General features: G+C 42.6%; 1 protein-coding gene across 1 annotated transcript; it reads right to left on the reverse strand.

Annotated features, from left to right (window-relative positions):
* Nucleotides 1-912: 912 nt before the first annotated feature.
* grik5 (glutamate receptor, ionotropic, kainate 5) lies at nt 913-27,634 on the reverse strand. The gene is made up of 19 exons (XM_028424620.1): nt 27,523-27,634; nt 26,636-26,800; nt 23,987-24,084; nt 23,497-23,662; nt 19,122-19,300; nt 18,316-18,369; nt 17,460-17,618; nt 16,946-17,098; nt 15,553-15,657; nt 13,039-13,146; nt 11,307-11,510; nt 10,343-10,456; nt 9,728-9,837; nt 9,328-9,501; nt 8,104-8,269; nt 6,996-7,221; nt 3,860-3,988; nt 2,730-2,896; nt 913-1,533 (listed from the first exon to the last, which is right to left on the reverse strand). Exons 1-19 carry the CDS (start codon nt 27,632-27,634, stop codon nt 913-915), a joined length of 3,210 nt encoding a protein of 1,069 aa, XP_028280421.1.

Below are 27,634 nucleotides of genomic sequence, written 5' to 3' on the forward strand. Positions count from 1 at the left end.
CAGTCTTTTTAGTTATTCTCTATCTTGTCTTGCCCAGTCTCTCTATATGTTGTCTACACTGTGTGAACAGAGGTGAAAAAGAAGAAAAAGCATTGGCAGGCATCACCCAGGATAACGAGGGACATTAATTTCACATTTCAAAGCCTCTCTCTCTCTCACTCTTTCTTTTTTGTGCCTGTCTGATTATCCAACATTGGTAGAAGGGTGCTGTTGCTGGGTACATGGATTTTCTTTTTTACAGACTTACAGGAAGCACAAATTTTACACACACACACATTCACACACACAGTGTAAAGAAAGGCAGATTGACAGTTTTCTTTGCTACTGTTTGCATTACTGTTGTTGTTGTCTTGGGGTTCATTTCTTCCAGGTTCCAAAAAGCAGGGAGGGACACAAAACTCACGATCAGTCGCTGTCAAGTCTCTTAGTATGTTATAATCCACCATATTGTCACATAAAGTCTGTATTGAACTCTGTACTTTCCACTTAGAACAATGGTAATAAAACAAAAGACAAGAAAAGAAAAAGAACTCATTTTCTGGAAGTCTTTCAGTTCCTGTTTTAAATCACATACAGACACAGTATGTCCTCTAGCAAGGCTTCGTTTTACTGAAGGGCCTGTCGGCTTCCAGGGAAGTGTCTGTGGAAGAAAACCAGCACCCTCAAGTCTGCAGGTGAAGTGAGAAGGGAGAAATAGGAACCCTCCAGTAACATCCAGGTCCAAACTGAAGTGTTCTACCATCTCAGAGTCCGTTCTGGATCAGTGTTTTTCCATATTTCCATTGGCTGCTTCTCATAATAATGAAACATGTCTTTTTGTTCTCAGATTAAATTTACTTCTTTCTCTAAGCAGCACAAATGTCCCTTCCTGGCTTCCTGAAGCCCCTCTCACTGACTCACCTGTCTCTGGTCTTAGTCCTGGTCCCCTAGCAGGTCTGTGGTGTTGCTGCTCTGTGGAGGTGGAATGGGTCGAGGGGTGTGAGGTGGGGGGCTGTGTTGCAGTCGCCGTGGACTAGGCCCCCCTCCGCCCTCACTGTCTGTGTTGGATGAGGAGGGGGGTGGGGGTGGAGGTAGTCGGGGCAGGGGGGCAGATGAGGGTGGTATTCTTGTTGAGGCTGATCCTATACTGCTGCCTGATCTCAGGCTCTGGATCCTTCGGCACTCCTGGCAAATCCTCACATGGGTGCAGCCACGGGCGGGCAGCATCACAGGGGTGGGGGCAGGTGGAGGTGGGGTGGTGTTGGCTCCTGCTGGATCGTCTAGGATCCGTTGGGGCCCCGGCCCTAGATCTGGCGGTCCTGTCACTCCAGCTCCAGCCCCACCTGTCAGGGGGCCAGCTCCACTGTACAACTTGCCATTGCTGAGCCGCATTTCCCGGACCAGGCGGAGGGGCCGCGGGGCCCCAAGAGCAATGCGGGTGGGGTGGCGCAAGGCTGCTGAGCTGCTCAGAGGCCGACGCCGGCGCATACGGGAGCTCTTTTTACAGGAGACGGCGTTTCGGAACTCTGTGATCATCTCCTGACAGACAGACACCTAGAGGATAACAGGAACGAGGGAGGAAAGAAGGAAAGACGGAAGGGAAGGAAAAAGAAAGGAGGCAAAGATAGGGAGGGGTGCCACAGACACAAAGTAGGCAGGCAGCAGAACAAGACAGTGGTAAGGCAGTACATAAATAGGAGAGCAGAGGGAAAATTGAAAGGAAAGAAATAAAACAAGGCGGCAACAAGGCAGAAAGAACAGACACAGTAGGCATGGTAAACAAAAGAGTAGTGGGAGAAGTGAGGGCACAGAGGTCAACAAATGGAGAGAGCAGAAGTGAAGAGGTGATGGGAAGGATGTGGAAATGGATAAGAGATCCAAGGAGCAGAGAGAATTATTACAATCCAAACACACTGGACACCAAAATGTTGTTTAGATTATGGGCACTTCATTATGGCACTATGAACAAACAGGCAAGCCTGCAAACTCAGGTGCACATAATACAAAAGCACTCACTCACACAGCAACTGTACACGCACTGAAAGACACACTTCCATATCCATAAATATTTGTCATCATTCCAGCAGCACGACTACTGTAATCTGCACACATGACCAAGAAAATGCATCGACGACACACAACATTCTTGTTGAAATCATGATAAAAAAGTCATGTGCTCACACAAACAGAAACAGTACTCGTTATTGGAGAACAGACACTGATGGCCGAATGACGGGAGGTGCGTGTGTGTGTGTGTTTGAGAAAGAGAAAGGGAGAGAGAGGGAGACGCACAGTGAGATGGGTGAGAAGTAATCCAACAATGGAAACGAAGAATACCAGCGTACATGTGAGGCATGTAAAAGAAGATACATCATGACATTTAATGCCAGGGAAAATAGATCACACTACTTCTTTATGCAAGCAAATATTGGCATTTCTCAATATTGCTTATCCATACTCTCATGTTTAGCTCACAAACACTGACTGCCATACTGTTAAACACCAAAGGGCACAAAAACATCAAAACAGGCAGGGCGTGCAAAGTGAAAACAAATCCTCCGTTACTAGTGTACGTTTTTGGACGCATACTTAAACATTCCTCTCATCTCACATGCATATAACACACCGAACTGTTACTGCACACACAAACAAATGGGAGGCAAAAGCTGGAAAAGAAAACTCACTCTCACACTTACACACACACAAAACAACATAATCAAAAGGGTTGGCGGGATGCCATGGGAACCTACTGGGGTGTGTCTGTGGGGTCGGCGAGGGCAGGTATGGGGGCATACCTCATCGGTCTCTGCCGAGCGACGCGTCGACCAGACAAACTCCATAATGGCCACAAACACGGCAATGATGAGGCCACAGATCAGCACTACAAAGATGCCCCCAATGTTCTCCATGCCCAGACCTGAGAGCGGGCCAGAGGAGGAAGACATTAGCACAGACATACACAAACACATCAACACTGGAACGTGTTATAACCACATTTATCTTGCTGTCTGTAGCCCTGGAGCTATCAAAGGAATCATTTTGAGATTTCTGTTTTGTTTTTTTTACTTGCAGAGAGTTACAAGAAGACATTAAAAAAACACAAAACAATGGAAGACACTTCTGTAGCAGCAACAGAGGAGCAAAGCAAAGACAATAAATACATGTTGTGTATACACAGTAAAATTACAGTTCAGTGAGGACCACTTGAGGCAAAGAAAAGTTCGGACATCTTGCTATCTCTGGCTAAACTCAGTATCTGGAGTCTACATAACAGGTTTCATTGTCCAGCCACTGCAGCTCTAATACACCCCAGTGTATTGGAGCAGCAGAGAAGGACTTGTTTGCAGTAGTGTAACACTGTTCAGAACTAGCAAAACAAGGTTATTATATATGTGGAAAATGTGGTATTGAATCTCTTTATCGAAAAGTTTGTCACCATGCTCGACCCACAGTAGGAACTACATACCACATTTCTCATTCTATGCAGTGTCACATTCAAATATTCCTTATAACAGAAAAATGCAGCTTTTGTCCACTAAATCATTAGAGTGCATTTCCATTGAATTAAAAAATGTGTGATGAGGTGGCTGAGTGTAACAGAACCTTGAGATGAAATGAACAGAAGAAGGTGAACGATACTGAAAGCAAGTATCAAGTTTGTAACACACAGGGCATTTTAACATGGATGTGGAAACAGACACAAACACCCTTATAAAATCTGAATTGAATTGGAAGAGTAGATTGTGGTAAGCACCCTTCACAAGGACATTAAGGTAGGCATTAGCCATTAGCCGGACTGTAGCAGAGAGTGAGGAGACTATAACTGGGAACATTAGAGAGGAGAGGAGGGAGAGCAGACAGACAGTTGCGGACGACTCACCCTTGGCACGGTGGTCCTCCTCTTTAGGACATTGGCCTCCCTCCCACCACCTCCTCTTTAGTATCTCCAGCCGGTTATTCTCCTGCAGCTGGAGGATAGCCAGCGTGATCTCATCTCTGAACGGAGATCCTGGCAAATGACAGGACAGCAGGATAAGCGTAAGTGGTGGACAAGATCTATGGCACAAAGGCCCAGACAAGACAAGGGCTGTTTCAAAAGAAAGCATGACGCAAAAGAGGAAGATTTGATGTTGCAGATGTGGGATGGCTACAGCTGATCTTGTGTTAAGAATAAAGAGAGGATTAGTGAGAGATAAACAACGAGATTACAACCAGCAGAGAATGTCCTCTGACTGAACTGTGCATGAAGCAGCTGTAGAATATTTAAATCTGATTTGTTGTACATACAACAATGCTGATGCGGCCTTGATTTAAATTAAAGGAATAGTGTGACATTTTTAGAAAAACATTTATGCTGTTAATAAGATCATTATCACTGTCATATCTGCACATTAAATATGACACTTAAGCCAGAAGATGATTATGTTCATTTAGTTAAAAGGCTTGTAGGCATGTGCTAGTTTGCAAATCTGGAGAGTGCATTGTGGTGTGAATGGGTATAAACACTCATGTGATTCATCATGCCTTAATCAGATGACCCTTTCCAACAGAAAACATAAGAAAACAGGATTCTTAACTACCAGTGGTTAGTTTGACTAGCTAACGTGTTGTCTAAGCTGTTAACTGTTATGCAGTTAAATCCAGCCACAGTCTGTTCAGGCAGGGAACAAAGTTAGGCTCAGTGCTAAATCCATGTCCATGAACCGATGTTAAAACCAGCCCACATCATTTGATGGCTCAACTGATGTCCTTCTACACATCTGATGCAGGTTGCCTCAGCCTGCTCCAACACTGATCCTCCTTTCAGTGTTATGTCTAACTTAATCAGCACCACATCTGTTTTCGCTGTGAGGTCCCAGAACATTATTTTCCAAGAGATTTGCCACAAATTCATGTGTTCAGGCCTTTGTGTAGCTGCATGCTTTTAAGGAGACGGTGGAATTGTTGTTAAAACACAGAATGGAATAAAAAACACAAACAGTATAGAGGTAGCCAAACTTGAGCACGGTGAGAGAGCCATTCAAACTGAATACCAGCTTTCCTCAATTAAAGCTTTATATGCAACACAGCTCCTCAATGTATAAACAGTGAGAGGTGTGTGTCACTGTTTTCTTCTGGAGTCTTGTTCAGTAGGTCACTGCTCAGCACAAAACCTCCTGTAACATGGTTTCTTTATTTAAATCTCTCTTCCTTGTTTGTCTCCAACAAAACCTTGTTCACCCTCAGTTGTGTGTCTCCAGTACAGATTCACAGTTAGCCTGCTTTACATTCCTCCACTGTATTGGTCGCTAACAGAAAATGAGATGTGACCATCTTCATTTTAACCACGTCATAGTGAATCGGTGACTCCTCGTCAACAGGAGCTTGACAAGGAGCTGGAAAAGCAATTAACTGCATGTTTGTTACCTCCAGTTGAAATACTAATCCTACTGATAAAACATAAATCAACAAGACATTTTTTCAGATCTAATCTCACAAAGCAGCTACAACTACATGTGTCTGTTTAGCATAATTGATCTCATGCAGGTGTTTCTGCCTCTCCCACTGACAAGTAATGAGTTGTCTTTTTGTTGATGAGGATTACAGTGTTAGATCCCAGATAGCTCTGAAGACCGTGCCCTCTGTTGGACAAGCTCGGTTACACACTGCCGTGTATCCTGTAACTGCTCTCCAGCAGACTTAATACCCATTCGACTCCTCAAAGAGGTCACTGGGGCTATAGGTGACCTATTTCATTCTAAACTGTAAATAGCTCCCAGACTAATGATTGTGTCCTTGACTATTGTAGGACAGCAAGAGTCCGGCCTCTCAAGAAACTCAGCCTTGAGGATTACAGCCCTGTAAAAGCAGCATTTTGCACGGTTTCATGCCATCAGTAAATCAACTGACAAAGAGAAAACATTTACACACCTGGTACTGCACTGGGATCATAATCATTTGGCTGTTTCTGCCTTTTAGGAACATAAAATTCAATTTCATCTCTCTACATAAAGTCTTACATTTTCTACATAAAGCAGGGAATCCGTCTGTGTGCTCGGTTGGCTGGTTCCCTGCTACATTCTGTTTATCAACACAAGTTCAAATAGGCACATTGTGAACAAGCAGTGTGCCCGTGTCCCTAAACTGTGACTCTTATTTCACAGTCACATCATTGTGCAATAACAACCAACCAATTTATAAGCAAGCTGTGTAACAGTATGTGTACATATTTGTTGATGTTCAACACTGGAGGTCTAGCATGCTCCTGATAGTAAACAAAGCTCATGCAAATTCACAGCAGTTCCTGATCTAGTGGCTGAGACTCTGGGAGTCGGTTATATAATGCCCTGTTTACATTTCTCTCTCTTATTTTTACTTGTGGAATGCTGCGTAGTTTGATGTTTATGTGCCTTTATCCATGCAAATGGAAGAAAGTCACTCTGTGAGATGCTCACAGTTGAAACATATAAACTCCAAAGGTTGCATGAAATCAGGATAACATCTATAATTGCTGTTAAAAGTTTGAAGACAAATTTTAACTTTTTAATGCCTAAATAAATGTATTACTATTATTAGGTGGAACTCATAGAAATTTGCATATTTATGACATAACAACATCTGATTCTTTTTATTCAGAAGCTCTGGCACAGATCCTGCAAAATGCTGCTGCAACATTCTCCCAGACGAGCTGGCTTCATAGCTGCCTGATTTATTGATCAATTGTGGGTTCAATCAAAGATGTGACAGCTGAATTTGTGACCTTTAAGACCCTGATAAGGCCCATTGCTGTTTTCAGGCATGTCAGGCGAGGTGAAAGACATATAGTGACTGTTTCTGAGGGGAACAGCTGTCTTTGCAACTTTTTCCAGTTGAAAAGTGAAAATTTGCACCTCCTGGCATGAAAAAGGGAACATCTGTGTCATTAAGCACAGAACAACTAATTTGAAATTACATTTAAAGTTATGGGATGAGACTGGGTTTTATCTTTTGCTGCATGAGCTTTGTAATGTGCAAAAGACTTTTTTTTATTTTATTACCTAATGGCATGCCAATGCCATAGCCCTTGGTGTCCAGCAGGCCTCCTATCTGTGTGAGGTTACAGTTGAGGCCGCGGTGGTACTCGTTCATCGTGCTCTCCATTAGAAAGGCATACTTGGAGTTGAGCACTCGGGCGATGCCCTCCTCTGTGCTTTTCACAAATACACTAGGCTGCTTGGAGTACATGTAGTTCCACATCCGCTGGTAGGTCTGGTACCGTGAGTTCTGCACAAGGAAAAGGGCACACAACAAAGAGTATTCAGCGGTGAGTGCAGGTCAGTGTTTGTATGAGCCCTCTAATATGTGTCAGCATCTGTCTGTGAGCCAGAATGAGAAGAGGGAAATGGAAAGAGATGCATCCTAGGTAAACACATACGTCAGAAAATCCAGCGTGAACAATGACAAGCAGAGTAAAACATCAATGGCAAACAGCAGGGAAACGCAGAGAGGGGAGTGCAGAGAGAAAAAAGCGAGGCAGCAGATTATTTGCTCATAGCGTAGCTGATGCATCATCCTTCATACAGATGGAGGTAAATAAGCACACAGGAGGTGGTTCAGCTCTTAACACAATATGGCAACCGACAAAACAGGATTAAGTGTTTAAAGTGTACAATTACATGTTGTATCTCTGTGTGTGAGAAGAAAGAAAAATAGTAAAGGAGGAAGCATCTGTGTGTTAGGATGTGGGAGTGGGTTTTATGCATGTGTGTAGCATTGAGTGGGGTAATGTAGTGCAGCAATAATGCAGGCTTATGTTAACCACACATATTGGTATACAGCCATTTACAATGCACTGCACAGAAATGTTTATGCACTCACCTATACACATTCTAACACACAAGGACAACACATAGACTATGACAAACACAGATGCTGCCACAAATGCCAGAGGCATTGTCATAAGCAAACACAGGCAGCCACTTAACACACAAAAACCATAAAGAAAACAACAAACTACTGTACATAGCAGCGAATACGAAGGCAGTCATTCACTCCACTCACAGCCATGAAGAGATCAACACTGCACTAAATCACACAATGACAGCACAAAGAACAATTTAACGTGTATATCAGTATGTGTTTCTGAAATGTTGTGGTGGGTCGTACCATGAAGAAGGTCATGGTGCTCCCTCCGTGGATGGTGCCATACTCAATGTTGGTCTGGTCTGCCAAATCGTCAGGAGACTCAATGGGAACCTCCATCCTCTGGACAGTCAGGAACGCAGCCAGATTAGCAGTGTAGGAGGAGATGATGATCAGGGTGAACGCCCACCTGTGAGGGCGAAACAAGGAGAAAGACCAAAGGCTTAGACACTCATGCACTAAGGGGCACTACACTCAAATCTGTGCAATTAGGCCCTCTAAGCTGTTGCACAGGAAATTCATTCATCCATTTAATTTTAATTACATTTCTGAATTCACACACAAACCAGTCGTTTACCTTTGCACATGAAACATTTTTATCATTGTCTTAAGGTTACATATAGGAGGCTTATTTTAAATATTCTTTGGTCAAATCAAATTAAAAACACACATAATAAAATAAGCTGGTACATATCCCCAAGCTTAAGCTCCACTTCAGCACCAGGACAGAAAAAAAATCCTGGCTCCATTCCTTTATATTCAAAATCAGCAAAGTAAACAATTAGCAGTCTTTGTGGCATTGAAGGACATTTGTAGAAATACAAGATATTTACTCACATTGAAAAAATTCTCCCAGAAAGTAGTGCAGCTCATTAATTTGCAAAAAGTGTGCCCTTCAAATGCTCTGTAAACACTGTCACAGGTAACCCTGAAGAAGTGACTCCCTTGTTATTGTTGCAAATTTCATTTAAGAACATCATGCACTTACTATGCTTAATAATGTCTCATTTCTTGCTAGACTTATTTTCAGTTGCTGTCCTCCTCTGCTCTCTGTAATTAGCATATTTTTCCCAACATGTGTCTCCTTCAGTGTCAAAACCACGCTAAGAGACTAAAGTAGTAAAGTAGTCTCAAATAATGGCACTCACATCTCGCTGTATATGTTTAATCCATGATAATCATTGCTGACAAAAATGTAAACTGTCAAAGGCACATCTGTAACTGGAGCTTGTCTTTAAAGATCTGATTTATTTATAGTCACATAAATGTTTCCCCCACCCCCCAACAAATCAGTAAGGACTTTTTCTGCCTCCTTGGCTCCTTTCTGCAGATGAAAACAGCCTCAAACTCAATGCACATACATTCCTACACAGTGAAGGTCAAACATTAACGCGAAGACAGAATGCATGAGGAGTGGAGGAAGGGCTTTTAACACATGCATACAAACTCAGCCATTCTGTAACTTACCAGACCCCACTAACACATCTGGTGGACAAGGCTCTAGGCATTATCTCTGATCCCTGCTGCATGAAGCCTCCGACAGGGAACCACAGGCTGTTTCCCAGCGTGTACTGGTTCTCCAGCATGTCCCTGCGCTCTCGCAAACAGGGGTGAGGGTTGTACCACTCATAGGGGCTTAACCTGTTGGGGAAACACAGCTGCAGTGAGTCAGCCTAGAAAACACACGGCCATAAAGTAAAGTGTACTGTCAAATCAGTCAATCAATTTAATATCAGTCAAACTGTATGTGGGAGGTTGTGAAAGGTGAAAGAAAGATTTCTATATGTGACAGGTGAGTCGTGTTAAAAAAGATAAATGGCTATAGAGCTGCAGACTATCAGTACAGTATGTAATGTAATGTACTGACCTTGCAGCTAGGAAGAGCACACAGCTGACAGCCAGGTAGGCAAGCAACATGAAGAGCCAGACAGCTGGAGAGAAGGGATCCAGAAAGGAAAAGTAACCCGGCTTCCGACCCTGACAAGACAAGAAGGAGTGAGATGGAGAAACTGATGGACAGACAGGAAGCGTCTATGTCTCGGTTGTCAGTAAATGTCCCCTTTGCACCACAGGAGGGCAGCGTGCCTCACTGCACTTGGATAGTAAGCCTGCAGTGCTTTGATACGCTAATGCTACAATCCATAAACGCTTCGTTTCACAATGCCTACTGCTGAAGAATACTTGGCTTAGACCCAAAACCTCATTAGCAATGTAAAGCTGCCACTGTTACCCAGTTACACAGCACAGACTTATTGAGCAATATAAATTATACCTATACATTTCAGTGGATGCAGCATAATCAAACAAATATAATCATCAGCTTTAAAGATGAGATCAGCTCTGATTCTTTAAGCTTCGTCTTAACAGCTTGTCGCCTTCCATTGGCTTTAAAACAGTGCAAGCAAGAGAAATGAAATCTAGTACACGATCTGTAGAGAGTATCACCCAGCGGGTGCCCTACAGCCCTAGATAACACCCTCACCAGTTGAACTCTGTACAAGATGCTGATCCCCAGGGTCATAAACGGCTTAGAGAAGTCGATAACTTTCTCTCTCTCTGATGTAATGGTGAAGCCTGCCACGGCCAGGTCTGCTTTCTGGAAGATTGACAAAGATAGATAGGTGAACAGATAGGAGCGGGGGCGAGAGAGAGAACGAGAGAGAGAACGAGAGAGAGCGAAAGAGAAATCAGCTGGTTTGCACTTTTTAAAAAAAATTCCAGGATGAAAAAGGAAAAGTGTGCTGATGCATATGTGCACTCTGTCTCTCTCACACATACACATCATCCACCATCCAAATGAGGCTAATTGCAAGTAAGCACTGGGTGGCTGGTCTCTCCACCTGTATAAAACCCTGCAGGTCTATGGTTGCTCTGCCTCCTCTCCATCTCTTCCATTAAAAGCTAATTGATGAACATGGTCTGCTAATTAGAGCAGAGTGATCAGGCAATGGGGAGGGCAAGGAGGGAGAGGAAGCGTGGAGAGCTGGGGGAGCACCAGTGTGGCAGGCCCCACACAGGGACCACAGTCCGGTAATTGAAGTATAGCGTATGGTAATTAAGCAGAGAGGGGCTCTCATTAGCCTGCTTCAACTAGAGTGTCTGTCAGAGGCACACTAGGCCTGGACAGGGAGAGAAAGAGGGGTGACAGGCTGGGACAGTGCCGGGTTACTGTAAGGAAAGATGGTGCAGACAATTTTAGGCAATGCTACCACTCTCTTTTGGGGAATTATCAAGTCAGCTTTTGTCCTAGATAAGAGTGTTACTCCCCTTTGAGGGCAATTTGAGACATGGGAAGTTACAGCAGAGTTGTGGTTTGGGGCTACATTGTGAGTGTGTGCGTACATAGCTGTATGTTCGGGTATAAGTTTCTGTTTGCAGAGACACTGGTTGGAACATTTTAGTGTGTCTAGTGTGTAAGAATAGTGCTGGAGAGAGAAAGTACTCACCCTGTTGATTAGCTCTCCAACCATCCCTGTCCAAGAGCCATTGGGCTCGGGAGCCCCGTACAGCCCATCATCCACCAGCTTGATCTTGAAGGAGAATTTCAAGATGTCTGCCAGCTCCCTAAGCATGTCAACGCAGAAGCCCTCATACTGGTCATTGCCCTGGAAATCTTGGTAGTTGTCTTTTCGCATCACATATGGATTTTCCTGAAGAGAGAAGGTGCATGAGGGACAAAAAATATAACTATGCTGTTTTAGCAGAGTTTAGTGACAGAAGATTTCATATCTGTTGATTAAATGTGAAGCTAAAACCCCGAGATGATTAGCTTTGCAAAAGCCTGCAGCCCATTTATTAATTCATATCTTGTTTGTTTAATCCAGAGAGTTTAGCAATTGTGCTGTGCAAAGCTAACTGGCTTCATATTTATTTTATATGTATGACTATTATACACTGCTATATCTTCACAACAAAACACATTTACCAACATATGAAACATTTTAAGTTTTTTTTCAGCATTTCATTTTTAATTTAATAAAAAAAAAAACGCACAAAGTTAACTTGCATCTATGTGCAATTTAAATGTGATGTATGTAAAGGAGCATTCTGATATTTTTTACACTACAAACTCTCCTCTGAAAGGCTGGAAATTCTGGTCACTGTGTGAACTTAAAAAACACAAGACACTAAATATCTACCAAAGAGAAAATATCAGGGGAATGAATTCAGCTTTTGTGAAGCCTCACTACTGACTAAATGTCAGGATATCTTGACCTCAGCAGAATCAATTTAGACCGTTCTGTTATGGAAGGCCTATACTAAATTTCTTTGAATTGAAAGACACAGGTGAGAAACAAAAGACAGACTGAGGTTAACCTCCCCACTGAGTGTTTCATAAAGTTACACTACACAATCAAAAGAGAAAAATGTGCACAACAACTTTTGTCCACCACACATAGTACATTCAGCATCGTGTAATTAGAGGGACATGTAAAGGATTGTGTCCAGATGCTGCCACAGCACAGAAATCTGCTGCATCTTCTGGATAAACCTCACAGTTTCTGCAAATGTGGTCAGGGCCGCTCACCAAATGCTTTAGCCATTGTTTTGTTTACAGTTTTATTCATTGACTACCTGTCAAAATGTTTGACGAGGGTTGGATTTTTAGACTTTACAAAAGAAAAATAGACACTGCTTTGTCTCACTATCCTCTCCTGTCCATGCGTGTCCAGTGTGAGCTGGTAAACATCCTACCTCCAGTAATTGTCTGCAAGTTGTGTTTTTGACAAATAGCTCTTATTGATTATTGTTAGCAATCTTTCTAATGTTAGTGAAATGTTTAAACCATTAGACCCCTAACAATCTTACATATTGGACCTTTAAATATAATAACGCATGGCTGCTCTAGTGTCATTAATGAAGCTGTGATGTAATGTGTTTTTGTATGTTTCTACAGTGATGCATAGCATTGTGCAACACATTCATTGATTTTCTGATGTGACATTACTCATATGAAAACCAGAAGGAGACAACTACTCCTGGGGTTTTGACATTATAGGAAGAACAGTCTGATTTTAGTACCACATCTCCCTCAGTGCTCTGTCAGTTTCTGTGACAGTTACAGCGACTGCGGAATTAGCAAAAACAGACCACAGAACAGCAGGAGCTCCGGCGCAGCCTAAGAAACCACACTAAAACAAGTCTGAACTCACCAGTGTGGGGTAACTGTGACCTTACCAATATGGTGGTGACAATGAGGGTCTTGTTTGCCAGCGTCTCTGAGACATTAATATCCAGACTGGTGGAGTTCATTGCCAGGGTGTTGTTGGAGTACCAGATCCCAATCTAATTGACGAGAAAGTAAAAATCAGTTACTATTGTGGGATAAATAACGTACTGTACTGTTGCTTCAGTGCAGCTGTTTTACTGCTGTAGTGGGCTATGTACCATCTGCAGCAAGTATTTCAGTAAGTATTTGTATCTAAAACATGTTTGCATGTTTTATACATTACACTTTGCTTTGCTTACAGTAACCTACTCTATATGCATATTGGTTTAATTGTTCCCACAGGAGTCATGCATAGTTGTGCAGTACCAGGCTCTGATGAAAAAAAAAATGCTGTTTACAAGCAGAGCAATGTGCTGGGACAAGTTGGCAAAGACACTAATGAAAAAGCATGCATTATCAGGAGTTTCATGTCTAACACCTTTCTTCAATTGCATTAAAAAAACAGCTCGCATTTTTCTGTTTTATGGAGACAGCAAAGTCGATTAGGTACGTAAGTGTGTGATTATGACCTAACCAATGTGCAGGGTGGAGCAGCAGCTCACAGAGGCACTTCTTTGGGAGATATTACTGTACATCTTTCAATAGGTCAGAGGAGAGGTAATGACTCCTCAGACAGAATCACAGCTTTTCTACGACACTCTTTATCCTGCCCTGACATTTAAGAGTGGTCTTTTTTTTCTGCGAGGCTGCCTGCCTGCAGAGTGGGTGTCACTGTGCAAAGAGGTGGGCAGAGGTAAAATGTTAATTACTGCAACCTTATGCTCAACTAAGTTTAAGTCATGCTTTAAGTATGGTTAGCAGGTGGTATGTTGTGTTAACATAGGAGACATTCAGTCAGGAGTAAAGACTGGGAGGATGTATTAAGAGAAAGTGTTTCCTCCAGAATGAACTGAGACATTATTTCCTCAATCTCTATCTGCATTAATGTGTATGCTTCATTAGTTTTGGCTTTAAAATGCAGGTGAAATGCATTTTTATTTCTATCTCCCCTCATCTTTCTTAACAATGCTTAGTGGAAAAGAATGCTTGGACAGAATAATGCACCAAAATGGTCCAGAACGCCTCATTGGCTGTGTCTGCCAACATTTTAATTTGGTTCCGCACATTGTCCAAATACCTTAACTAATTTGTTGTGGCTTGTAAGAAGTGGATTAAAAGATCAAATGGCCAAAATAACTGGGAGGATGAGGTCCAGGAAAATAAAAAGGGAACAAAAATAATGGTGTAAAGGAGAAGGTGGAAAGATATACAGCCCTCAAATGTGCAATCCAACTCGTACAGTGATTAGACAGGAAGGTTTAAGGCAATACATTTGTGGTTTTCCTTTTTTAGTAACACTGGCTGAGAAAATGGACAACATCGGCCTTTTGCACTGCTACATCGGTCTCAAGTGCTTATTAACTAAGGAGGTACATGAGGACAGGGTGGTAGCGTGAGTGGAGAGAGCTCTTACAACATGGTGAGAAAATGAGCTCCTGAATTTAAAAGAGGCAAAGAGAGCCTTGAAGATGACCCGTGTGCTGGAAGGCTGGTCACCACATGGAGACTATGACATGACAGATAAATGAAAAACTTAGTGGTACTTTGTCAGAGTGCCGAATATGTTCCAGGCAACTTCAAATGACCAATGTGTGGGCATGCTGGGTCCCTGAAACTCTTTCAGCAGATTCAACAGATGACAAAAGAGATTTCTCTATCAATTTGTAGCCACGGATGAGACTTGAGTCCACCTTCAGCCCCAGTTGAAAGAACAATCGCCCAGGCTTTGTGGCTCCAAAGAAAGCCAGTCAGTAAGATACACTGTCAAGGTGGCAAAGGGAGTGCTGCTGCTGGATAGGTTCACACTATAAACAGTGGCAGTTTGAGCTGAGGATTTAGACTGAGTGTTCTTATACCAGGACCAACAAAACTGATGCCTTCTCCTTTGGCTATGAATTTGTGAATCTGTTCTTGTAAGCCTGAAGCAAACCCAGTTCTATACAAGACAAGGAAAATAACCTCGAAGAAGGAGGGAAGCAAACATAATTTTTATGTTTGTAGATCAGAAAACATTAAGTCAACATTCAGCTAAGGGTGAAAACAGGTTGGAGCCAAAAGCAAAAAACATGTTCACAAAATGTGGACAGGAATTGATAAGACAGACCTGCAAGTTAAGCAATCATTTAAAAAGCAGCTGAAGACTAAACAAGCAGCTAATGTATTCTAGTAGCCTTCAGGTACAACAACTGTTAACACATATTTGGAGCTAAAACATGATTCTGCTAAAGTGCTGTCAGGTGAAACACGTATCAGCTTCACTAAGTAAAGACTTGGCTTCTACCAGGGGAGTCTGTGATGAGGCTGACCTTAGAGTTAAACGCCTCCCCTGGCTTTGTGAAGTCAGATATGTGACCTGTATCTAACCCTCAGCCTTAAGGCACTGTGACCTGGCTGCTGCATGATAACAACAGGTGACTCCTGACCTCTTTGTGGCCTCCTCTGTGTTTCTCCAGGATCCGCAGGGTGTAGTTGGTTCTCTGACCTTTGCTGTTGAACTCCACTCTCCCTGTCAGACCATCGTACTCCACCTGGCAGGCAGACAGGGAGTGAGATGAGGAAGTATGACAGAGGCATAGAAACATGAGAAAATGAGTATGAGCAATAAGAAGATGGAGAAAGAGATATAGCCAGTAATCTGCATAAAGCCAACACTCTCCCTCTCACTATCAATCATGATTAGACAGATACTAATAAGTGTGATTAGGAAGGAAGAGGGGGGTAAAAGAGAAAGACAGAGACAGACAGAAAGAAAGAGATTGAGGCTGGACTAGACAGGGATGAGCAGTTTTGGATCAACTAGGAGAAACTGACTGATCGAGAGGCTCAGACAGAGCAGCAGAGAGAGTCAACAGCTCCCTAATAAGACTCAGACCTGCACCTCATGGCTCAGCTCTGCCTCTCCTCAAAACCCAGGTGCTGGCACAGAACTATGATGAATGGCACATTGCTGAAGATAGAGCACACCATGATGTTGACTAACAAAGACAGATGTCGGGCCGGTGGGGCGGAGGCAATGAGAGATGGGGCTCAGACTGCCTTGACAACAGGTCGTCGATGAGAACAGACGACCGGAGATGGGAGATGACAAAGAACAACAAAAGACAGAAGTTATATGCAACATGAGATGATGAGGATGACGCACAATGTTGTTACACTGTCATCAATTATCAATTAGTCATTTAAAGGAAAAATTAATTAACAATTATAATTAGTGATTTATCACTTCTCAAGCACGTGTGCAATACATTTGTTGATTGTGATGAATGTCAGCTCTGAAAACACTCTCAGATGTGGGGCTGCAGCTGCTGATTATTCTCAGACATTTTTTTTTTGATTCATCAGTTGTCAGATGTGATATTTTTTATACATTTAGTTTTATCAAAGTTTAAGTGTGTAAAATTGTGATTTCTTAAACAATTAAATTAGGCCACAAATGTATCAGTCGCATCTATTTGGCCTGTCTGCTTGAAAATGGTTCCATTAATTGATTAGTAAAATAGGGCAATATTAATCTAATCAGCAACTCAGTAATTGCTTGAACTGTAATTTAAAGATGTCACCTCAGGTTTCAGGAAATCGCAATGCCATGACATGTTATTGACTATCCCTTAATAAGCAGCAGTTAATTAATAGTTAGTATTTATTAAAATTAGTGAAAATCAACCTAACTTACTTTGCTAATGTGAAACAGAAGTGGGTGATGCTTGATTTAAACTGAGCCCCCCTTGTTATGTATGTGTGTCCATGTTCATGAGCTCTCATATCGGTCTGTGATTATACACATATTGCACACATGGAGACTGATGAAGCTTTTACCATGCGAAGGTAGTTCATGAGACTGGTCCCATGTTGCCAGATCTGAGGTGAGGTGCAGCTGAGTGGCTTCACTCCAATTTCCTGACTGCGGTTCAATTCTCTCACCGCCCCCACCACCACGTGCACCGCATCAAACATCAGCGCTGACGAGAGCTGTGGAAGTTAGAGAGGACACATCAGGGGGGAGAAAAGGCAGAGAGGGCAGGATGGATGGAAACGGCAAGGGGCCAGGGGAGAGGATGCAATGAGAAGGGAGAGAGGTGTGAGGGGGTTAACAGTGATAGAGGGGGGGGGGAAATAACAGGAGAGAGAGGAAAAGCAATGGAGAGGAAACAAAAATGGAAACATCAATACCCATTAAATACAAGCAAAAGACGAGCTGAATCTCTTTAACTGCTCTATGTATCAGTGTGAGGAATAAAGTAGCTTAATGTTATGTGGCATACAAACACAGCTTTTAAAATTAGTGCTAATGGCGTGCATGCATGAGCACTTGTGGGTCCAAGGCACTGACCGCAGGGCCAGGGTACGTTAAATCGCAGCCCTCCCTCCAAGAGAGATTGAGGCTCCGGATGAACTCCAAATAGAAGGGATGGGTGGTGTTAAACATGGAGAAGCCCACGATGTTGGACTGCTCATCCACTATGTCATCCAGTCTCAGTAAGGGGAAGTCCTATAGAAGGAGGAGGAGGAGGACAGTGTTTGCAGAGAGAAATAGAAAATTTAGGTGAAAGACAATGTTGACAGTGTATCAAATCTTCTGTGAAGAAGAGAGCAGAAGAGAAAAAGAGAAGCTACGGGGAGTGAAAACATCTTATCTCTGACGGAGAGAGAAAAAAAGGGTAGACAAAAAATGTTGACAGCAATGACTCAAGGTGCTGATATACATACAAGTGCATCTAAACCACAAAAGCACATCACGTAGAGAGGGCAGGGAGGAGAGAGAGAAATAAAAATCAGACACACAGCACAAAATGACACATTAATTCAAATGTTAGAAGGGGGAGGCCAGTACATCAAGGAGGCAGATGAAAACACCGGAAGCACAGAAGAAGGTGGCGGGTGGCAGACGAAAAAGGCCACATCACATCTGTCATCACCTTCACCTCAGACCCTCTTTTTTCCCACTTTGCCATCCTCCCCTGCACATCCACATCTTTGTACAGTATGCTCAGATCTCTCCTTCCCTCTTCCCATCTTTCATCTCCTCTCCTTTTTTTCCCCCACTGTCACCTCTCACTGCCTCCCCTTATCGAATTCTTTCTCTGCCTTAGCACCTTTGCTCGCTCGTAAAGGGACAGAAGAGGAGGAAAACCAGTGAAAATGAAAGGAACAGAAGAAAGGAAGGAGGAAGAACTGTTCACTCTTACCATAGTGGTGAGGATGTACTTATAAAATGCTGATGTCATCCCCAGCTCTGATGCCTGTAGGACAAAGAGAAGGAAAGAAAATAAAGAATGGGCAGGTGGGATACATAATGTGAAAACAGACAATAAGGGTGGAGGGCAGCGAGAGATTGATAGAGAAAGAGAGCGAGGGGGCAAAGGAAAGGAGTTATTGGTGAGGCAGAGAGCAAAGGAGACAGTTGAGGGGCAAAATAGGAGAGAATGTGAGGAAGAAGAGGGGGAGGGAGAGGAAGCATACGTTAATCACAGTTTTACATCATCAGGCTAACACTAGGACATTTTGCTGAGGGCGGACAGCCGCTGTGATGTGCCCAGTGAAAACATCCCATACACATTCAAAATGTGACTCACTGTGCTGGCTATCGGCATCGCAGGCCGTACCATGAATCAGAACAAGCATAACATCTGCACCACATCCCAGAAAAAAAGATGTTCTTTTGTCAAATACATTCATAAGAGTTTAAGTGAACGCTGCTGGCAGACATGTATAAATATTGTTCCCTTTGCAGCTCTAGAGGGCAGAGAAGATAAAAATAGATGTTAATTCTAACGTGTAGGCTGTGGAGCACTGAGGGAGTTGATTTATTATTTTACTGATGTAAGATCTGCATGACCTTCAGGACTGGAACCTGAATTTCCCAACTGGATTCATAAAAGAGAAATACACAAATCCCCTTGAGTCATTGTGTATTTATTGTATTCAAGAGTAACTTTAAGTCATGAACATGTGTGGGTGTCTCTGAAGAACATATTGATGTTTGTGAACTGACCTTCTTCAGGATAAGATAGGAGACAGAAGCATTGGCGTCAATGATGATAGTGGCCACTTTGTCGTCACGGATCTCCTTTAGCAGTGGCGTAGGGTCCAGGTTGTCATCCAGCATCCTGACTGACAGCGTCTCCCGAGAGATGAGAAAGCGCCGGACTAGTTCCTCCAATCTCAGCAGGCCTGGGGGAGAGCCAAAGCAGAGCCGAGCTGCATATCAATGTCTGTATCAGTAGACACAACTCCTATTTCCAGCATGTGAGCTTTGAGGGACCTATGAAAATGTTGATTCATCCCAGATATGACCATATATTTGTGTCATTTTTGTAAAGCATGATAGATGGTTTGTCTAAATCCCAGGAAATGAAAGATCATTTAGCATGTCTGCATTAACAGTATCTCTCAGTAGGACTTATTTTTCATCCATTATGATGTCAGCCATAGAGGTTTTGTATTCTGTCCTGCATGTCTGTTTGTCTGCTAGTCATGTCTGGTTATACCCATTGGGATATCCTACAAGCTGCTTGATATTACTAAAAGGTATTTTACAGAACTCTGAAGCAGAGCTAAGCTGTGTGCCACTATAGTATATATGGTGGCACTACAGTAATAATTTACATTTTATCAAGTTAACACCTCAGATGTGATTCACAGAAGCTTTATTTATTTTCTATTGATTTTATGATTCTACATAAACCAACTTGGTTGACCCAAGTTTATTAAGTTATTTATTAAGTGAGGGATGTCAGAACTGCATTCTATATGTCTCAGATTTCCTTTGCTGTATATATTTTTTTACAGTTGCCTGGTACAGCTCCTCAAGTGGGTCAAGATTGCACTGACAGTGGTCCTCTTTGGTTCTGTTTTGGGAGGAGTACAGGAAGTCATTCCAGCCATCTGCCATCAAAGCTGGGCTCACAAACTTGGACTAATGCATCATCTCAGGTGTGTGTGTATCTATATAAGAGCTGTTTCCTATATATATTGTATTTATTGTTATTTATTGTTTGATTGTTTTTGATGTATGCTGCTGCTACCACAAGAAGATTTCCCTATGGGGATTAAAAAGACACCCAGATTAGAACACTGTTGTTTTGTTGATTATTCCCTTTGTCTGTTTTGTGTCTTTTTTGCTGTTTTGACAAGGCTTCAGTTTGGGCAGCCATGTTTTGAGTGTGGTTTGATGTGTTTGTGCTCCTTCTTCTTTCCTTCTGTTCTTGTGGGCACAGTCTGAGGAGCTTGATGGTGCAGGGGTCTGATAATCCTCAGCTTGTGCATCAGTGGGTGGTGGGAATCAAACGGTAAATATTCATCGTGTTGGTTGTCAGCACACTTTCATGCTGTCGCTTCTGTCATCTTCAGGTCATTAAGGACGCTTTAGTCATGGAACTTTCATTTAGTGATCTGGCCTTAAATAAAAACCTTAAAGAAGCTTCTGTGGATGTAAATAGCATGTTGAACTGCCAGCCAAGATCCAAGTATCTTTTCCATTTTTCCACTCTTGGTTTGACATAACTATACTTACAAATAACAAATGTAAAGAAAGAAATAAAATGTCAACGATAACAGTGTTTTAGCTAGGTAAGCAATGACAAGACAAGATGTATCTTCACGCCAAATATGAGTTTTAGGGAGCCTCCAAAATCCATGTCCTAACATCAAGCAATCAACACGATGAATTACTAAATATTATCTATGAATAGAAAAAATATACTTAGAAGGCTGCAGCCTTGGCAGAGGTACATACTCTAAGTGCTTTGAAATCCACTTTGTCTCAGCCTTCCTTTAGATATCAGTTCCTTGACAAATGCATGTACTATGAGAAAAAAAAAGCATGAGCTCAACAAACTAGAAACCCTAAAATTAAATAATAAAAACTAGAGATGCAATGATTCTGGACATCTAGAAAGGGGCAGGCAAGGAGAAGCAGAAAGAAGAAAATGTTGCACTCAAGACAGCTCTTCCACTTCAAGCGAATTCCTCTTGAAAATGAGCACAACCAGTGGCAATCGAGACTCACTTGACATCATGCATGGAATGGGCCTTTACTAGAAAGTCTACTCTGCTGCTTCCTAATTGTAATTCCATAGTAAAGTACCCCTAGCTATGTAAATAAGTGTTGGGGCAGGCATCTGGGGGAATGAGGGAAAGGGGAGAGAGGAAGAAGCGGAGGAGGAGGAGGAAAAGGAGGAGAAGGAGGAGGAGGGAAGAGGTACACACAGAGCCCTTCAGCAGGAGAAAGCCTCTGTAAGCAGTGGGGTAATCACTGAACCAGGCCAAAACTTTAATTAGTTTGAGGAAGGAGGGGAGAAAAAAAAATCAATGCACTTTACAGCCTCTTCCTCTCTCTCACTCTTCCTCTCTCTCACACTCTAAGCTCTAACCTCTCTATCTCTCTTGTCTTAGCCCTCTGCTCTAGTTACCTCTCTCTGTCTTTATCCATCTTGCTCGTACCCTGTCACTGTCTCCACCTCCTTGTGCTCTGTCTCTCGCTCTCACTGTCCTTAACCTCATCCATCTCATGAAAACTGCATAATGGAGTTAGGCTCATATAGTGTGCTGTGACCCAGGCACGGTGACAGAGGAATACATCGGAAATTACCCAAAAATCTGGGTCTCTCCCACATCTGACAAAATGAATTAGATTAATGAATAATGAAAATGACCAGATTTTAAACGCATTACTTATTTACAATGAATGTATGGTGAGTGTCAATGAAACGTGGGAAACATTACTCACTAACTGATAAAAAAACAGAATGTCTACCTCATTTGAACGCACCATGCTACACGGGGGTAAACAAGATGAATAAAACAAGTGGGCTGGTGGTAAACATTGTCTGATGTTGAACCTCTGCAGTGCTACATTAAAGCCTCACACACACACACACACATTTTCATACAAGTACCCCAAAACCTACTCCCTCTTGTACAGTACACTCTGGGGGTAGTAGAACACACACATGTACAGACAAAGTGACCTAAGCACACAGAACATCAAACACACACATACCGTGCCACACACACACACACACACACACACACCCACACGGTTGTTCAGAGTGTGGAACAAGCCTGTTGAGTGGCAGTTAGCACCTATTCGGCAGCCATGGCAACCAGCTCCACGGCAATAGATAGCGCAGCCAAGTGGGTCAGAGTCTGTGAGTGCGATAACCTTGTAAAGATCACCTTCAAGCCAAATATATTACACACAAAACGCACCCCTCAGTTTCTCCAACAGTAAAAGCTACATCTCTTTGGCCCAGACAGTATCTATCAGGCTATCTGTTGCCTCTAATTCTTGTGAGAGAAAAAGTCTGGTGAAAGACAAGGCTCTTATCTATCCATTCAATTGATGATCAAAAGCAAAAAAGATGTCTGATGCCATTTCAAAGCTCTCTAAGTTCAATAAAATGACAAGTCCACAAGGAATTCAGCTTACTTTCAGGGAACAGCAGGAAGGCTGGCTAACTGCTGGGGAGATAATGAAAGCATCTCAATGAATCAATCAATTTTTCATAATGTCACAGCTTTTTGTTCGTCAAAAGCTACCCTTTTCACACAGCCATGAGAAGTGATCAGCCTTCTGTGGTCCCACTAATTCTTTATGTAAGTGCCCTTTAGTTTTTGGACAGTTCTGCTTGGTTGGTGTGAGGAGTCAACAGCTATACCAGACATCCCAGCTCAGTTACACTCAGAAGTGGACAAAACGTCAGGCAATGATTTAGTTGGGGGAGAGAAAAAAAGAATCTGGCTTTTGCCACCTTCTACAGCACATAGCATATTCTGTCACATATTCACAAAGCTCTCTTTGAATACTCCGACCAAGCCCTTTAATTCCTGCAACTCTCGATAGGGAGTGCATAATAAATCAATAACGCACTCTTTCAAAATGAAAATAAAGAGGGCTAGTGACTAAGCCCCGAATCCCCTGTGATGTTAAAGCTCTCTGAGTGCCTGGCAAGTTAAATCAAATGTCCCCTAAGTTCTTCCAATACTGGAAAGCATTTCAGACATGAATATTTATTTAAATTGGTTTGGCCTAACAACCCTGTGAGGTGGATAAGAGACAGTGTGCAGGAGCATGAGTAATAAATAGCAAGGCTGCAGCATGAGCCATGTTCTGAACTCTGACATCAGACAGAACATCATGACCAGACTGTCAAAATGAGTGTCCAACAGCACCAAACAGTCATATCCGCCCAAACAGTGTGAGCGTGCCAACACGCCCCCAGAGGCACACACACACAAATGTACACACAAGACGAGGTAAACACTGAGCTCACAAGAACATAGCCGATGCATTTACACCCACCTAAGCAGCCGTGCAGTCACACTTAATATACTGTTTAACTATATCAGGGAGTGTGTGTACTCACACTCAGCCTTGGCACAGACCAGGCTTGCTGAGGGGTAACTGAACGAGCGCAAGATGGCTCCTATGGCCAGGCTCAGGTCCTCGTTGCTAGGGTACAGAGTAACAGAGGCGAAGCGCAGGTACGGCAGGCGGGGAGTTTCCTCTGGACCAATTTTTACATGAGGGATCTGCAAGAAGGAGGGGGAATGTGAAGCAAAGGAGAGAGGGAAAAAGGGAGGCTCAAACACACACAAGAAAAATAGTGAAGATCCATTAGAGTGGCCAGAGGGTGAAAAAAGGTGGCAGGTGCACAAAACTGAGAGAATTAGGAATAAAAGGCTCTGAAAGAGGAAAACAGCTGGAAGAAGTGGATGATGGTTGATTATATAAAACTCAGCAGGATATAAAAACTCACCAGGATTTGTCCATGTGAGCATAATAGTAAGTAACTAAGGACAGGGCAAAAAAATGCACAAATTTTGTGCAAATTTGTGGTTATCTGCCACACTCACCTCCTTCTCTCCACATATATGACTGACAGTAGAGCCAGAGGCGGGGCTAGAGGCGGGACCTATCACAGACACAACGCCTTTGGGTAGAATCTGACACACTGAAAAACAAGAAAGAAAAACACTGAATATGCAGACACACACACAGTCAATGGGGAAAGTATGGAAATTTAAACTGCAGCTGAAACACGGAGGATGCATTATGACTTTGGTTTAACCACTTATTTTATTGTAGCAGCACAATCTGTCTCATTAGAATCTGATTTATTTTGAGAGAAATACTCCAAGGACCACAACGGGGCTGCCCACGAGTTGCCTGCTGCTATTATTCTCAGTCGTTTTTTAATGAGTTTTTCTAATGATTTTTAAGACATTTTGCTCTAATTATAACCCTGGAATACTAACAGACTGGTTGTTGCCTTCAATTATCAAATGCCAGTTTGCATTACTACCCCTTCATGCAGGAAGCCATTAATATGAGGCCAAAACCCTTTGTAGTATTCTGAAAGTATGGGATGATTATCGGAATAATTTCTCTGCTCAGGAATAGCTCAAATAAACAACATTTTTGTGGTGCCGCTGTTAAAACCCCCCATCAGGCTGCATCAGTAGACGCCAGGTCTGCATGATGGTAAAATTACTTCCATATAAAAAAACTGACCAAGAAAATAACCACGTTGGCCTTAATTCTATGTTTTTATTTAGTGTTTTGTGTAATTTTCTGTGTCACGACACGTATGTGAAATGACCACAGGGTGGGAGGTGCAGGTCGAAAATACTGTAGTTTCAACATGAAAATTGTCACTACAAGGTTTGTAGATTTTCTTGAGGAGGCGGACCATAATTTCTAGAGAGAGACATTGCTGTTTAATTTTACAGCTGTATTTGTTTCTCACTTTGAGCATGACAAAAAGCGTCATCTTGTTCCATTATACGGGAGAGAAGCAGCAATCTGCACAGCTGATATTTCCTATTAAAGAGCCAAAGAATAAACACTTTGGAAAAATTGAAAAAATTAATTTTTTTTGCTGGGAGTTTTTATTTATTGTGTTTGCCTGTGCTGTCAACATAAAAAACTGCAGTGAGTGAAAACATGAGGAAACAAGGGCTGGCTCAAAGCTCGCCCATTAACACGTCACAGCACATGTAAGTGTAAAAACAAGTTGCCATGTGACAGAGGGTTATGCATGGGTCATTCTTGGCTCTGAGGAGCTACCAAAGGAAAGAATCCTACATATAAACACTGTCAAAAATAAATTGCCTTTATACACCTCATAGGATTAAACTAATTGGCCATAAATTGGTATTTAATAAGCTTTATAGGGGCTGGTAGGAGTATTTGTTATCTCAGCTGTTCATTTTTCATTTCTAGTCTTTATGCTGCGGGCTTCATATTTAACGCACAGACACGAGAAAGAGCAAGACTTAGACTGGCATACATCTGCTCCTGGCCAGTGGCCATAACGCCCAACCTGACATATTTTTGTATTTTGTAAGAATTCAGCTACTGTGCAAGCTGAATTCTTATTTATTGACAATCTATACCTCAGAAAAAGGATTTTACAGATACAGTAGAAATTAATTTTGTGTTTTAACTGTCTCATGTTCTTTTTGGTGTATTTGGCTGGTGTCATTAATTCATCCCAATTAGTTCTTTTCAGTATCTGCCACAGTCTGAATTTGCATGTGATATGCTCACATTGTGCCCATATGCGACCACAGAAAGGGAAGTGTTTGCATGCATGTGTAAATGCCTGAGTGTGGGTGTGTGTGCGTGTAAGCATCCCTCAGTCAGCTGTAGCTGTAAGATGATGAGCTCTCTGATCCACAGACCAAAAAAATGCTGTGAGCAAACAAGCCTGTCAGAGTCTCCTGCCCATCGGTCAAGGACACACACACAGATGCCTGCAACTCAAGCATGCACATATGTACACACAACCCTTCTCAAGCACACACAGACATTTTGCCAGTAGCTTGTGGCAGGGTCAGTGACCTATTAGAATAGGAGCAGGGAGTCTCTGTCTCCTCAGTGGCTGGATTCAGCCGCACGTCTTCTGTCTTAGCAGACATTCTGTTTTAACTCTGAATATCAAACTAGTGTTCATGGAGCAGCCTCTGTGCTTTAGTGCTGCTTTCTCTTAGCCTGCACTGCTGATCTGTATTAGTATTTGATGATTTGTTTATATCATGGCCCGCACAGTGTATGGTACCAGCTGTTACTGGAGGGCACGGGTCCACTGTTTTTAATGAGACAGTCTTAGTGGCCCATTACTGGTCTCCAATGACATGTAAACTAATCAGCAAAAGCCCTCCCTGGCTCTTAATCGCATGAAAGTGGTGGTGTTTTATCATTCTAGTTATTATTTGAGGTTTTTGCTCATAAAAGGGCAGCTTTTTAGAAAATGCAATTATCTTTTTAAAAGTATATATCAGCGCAACACTGGAATAAAACCTGCAGTATTGGAGCCTGCTGTTCATGCCTTTTTTTTTTTACTATACTTTGGGAAAAATGAATCATAAAATTTAATATTACTCATAACATCTTGGTGGTCAGTTTTTTCATGTGCTAATGAGACACCATGCCCTCATAGACTCCCCTTTCTGACAGGTTGATTGACTCGGCTACACTGGTCGTCTCATCGCTTTACTCACTGGTGTCTGTGGTGTCATACTGAGAGTCTTTCTGCAGCTCATATATGTCCACCTCCACTCGAGCTCGGGCCGGACCCTCCATCACACTGTTGATGTTCTCCCTGGCCAGGGCCAGTGCCAGCCGCTCCCCACGCCCACACACAGACTGGTCATCCAGGATCGCCGCTAGAGATGTGGACAGGGAGGCAGAGGAGACAACGACAAGAGAATGAAAATGGAGGACAATAAGAACATGATGAAGGTCAGTACTAATCCGCATGTGGAAAAATATGTTAAGAAAACTATAGGCATCAATTAACAGGCATTTTGGGACATTTTCTAGCTACATAAGAAGACTGGTCTCACCAAAGCTACAGCCTGAGGATCGTTTCACCTGGTTAGATACAGTGTGTTTACTATATGCTATCAGATGACCCATGTCCTGTCTCCCAATGACAGCTGTCATTTATCCTCCAACTGCCCATTACCCGTTACAGCCTATATAGTAAATAGATGGACGGATTGATGGATGACTGCCAGATCCTTTGAATACCTCTGATTGACATTCAGACCAACATTACCCAGTGTTGTGATTTATTTCATTATTTTGTGTAACATCTGTGCATGAGCCATCTCAGTCAGACAAAAGTTGAGTATAAAACTGACTAAAATGTTTGTATCTACTAAACAGAGAAGAAATTAAAACCCTTACCACAGAAATAATTAACAGCACTATTTGTGTTATTTGGGCATATTTTTAGGTGCTTCAGTGTCACTCAACAAAATCATATATAGCTCAATGTGGAAAGTCCCACTTTAAGGAACCAAAATGGAACAAAAAAAAGAAGAGACTCATGAGACTTTGTGACCCAGGTAAAGTGGCGACGGTAGGACATCTGGTCACTCACCCATGCGGACGGAGGAGAGCAAGGGGGCCTGACTGAGGGAGCGTGGCGGCATGGTGACTAGCAGGAAAGAGAGGAAGTGTATTGACAGCAGCAGTGCTGGCAGAGCCGGCAT

Source organism: Parambassis ranga, chromosome 16 (assembly GCF_900634625.1).
Source record: "Parambassis ranga chromosome 16, fParRan2.1, whole genome shotgun sequence".
In the NCBI taxonomy this organism is placed as follows: Eukaryota; Metazoa; Chordata; class Actinopteri; family Ambassidae; genus Parambassis; species Parambassis ranga.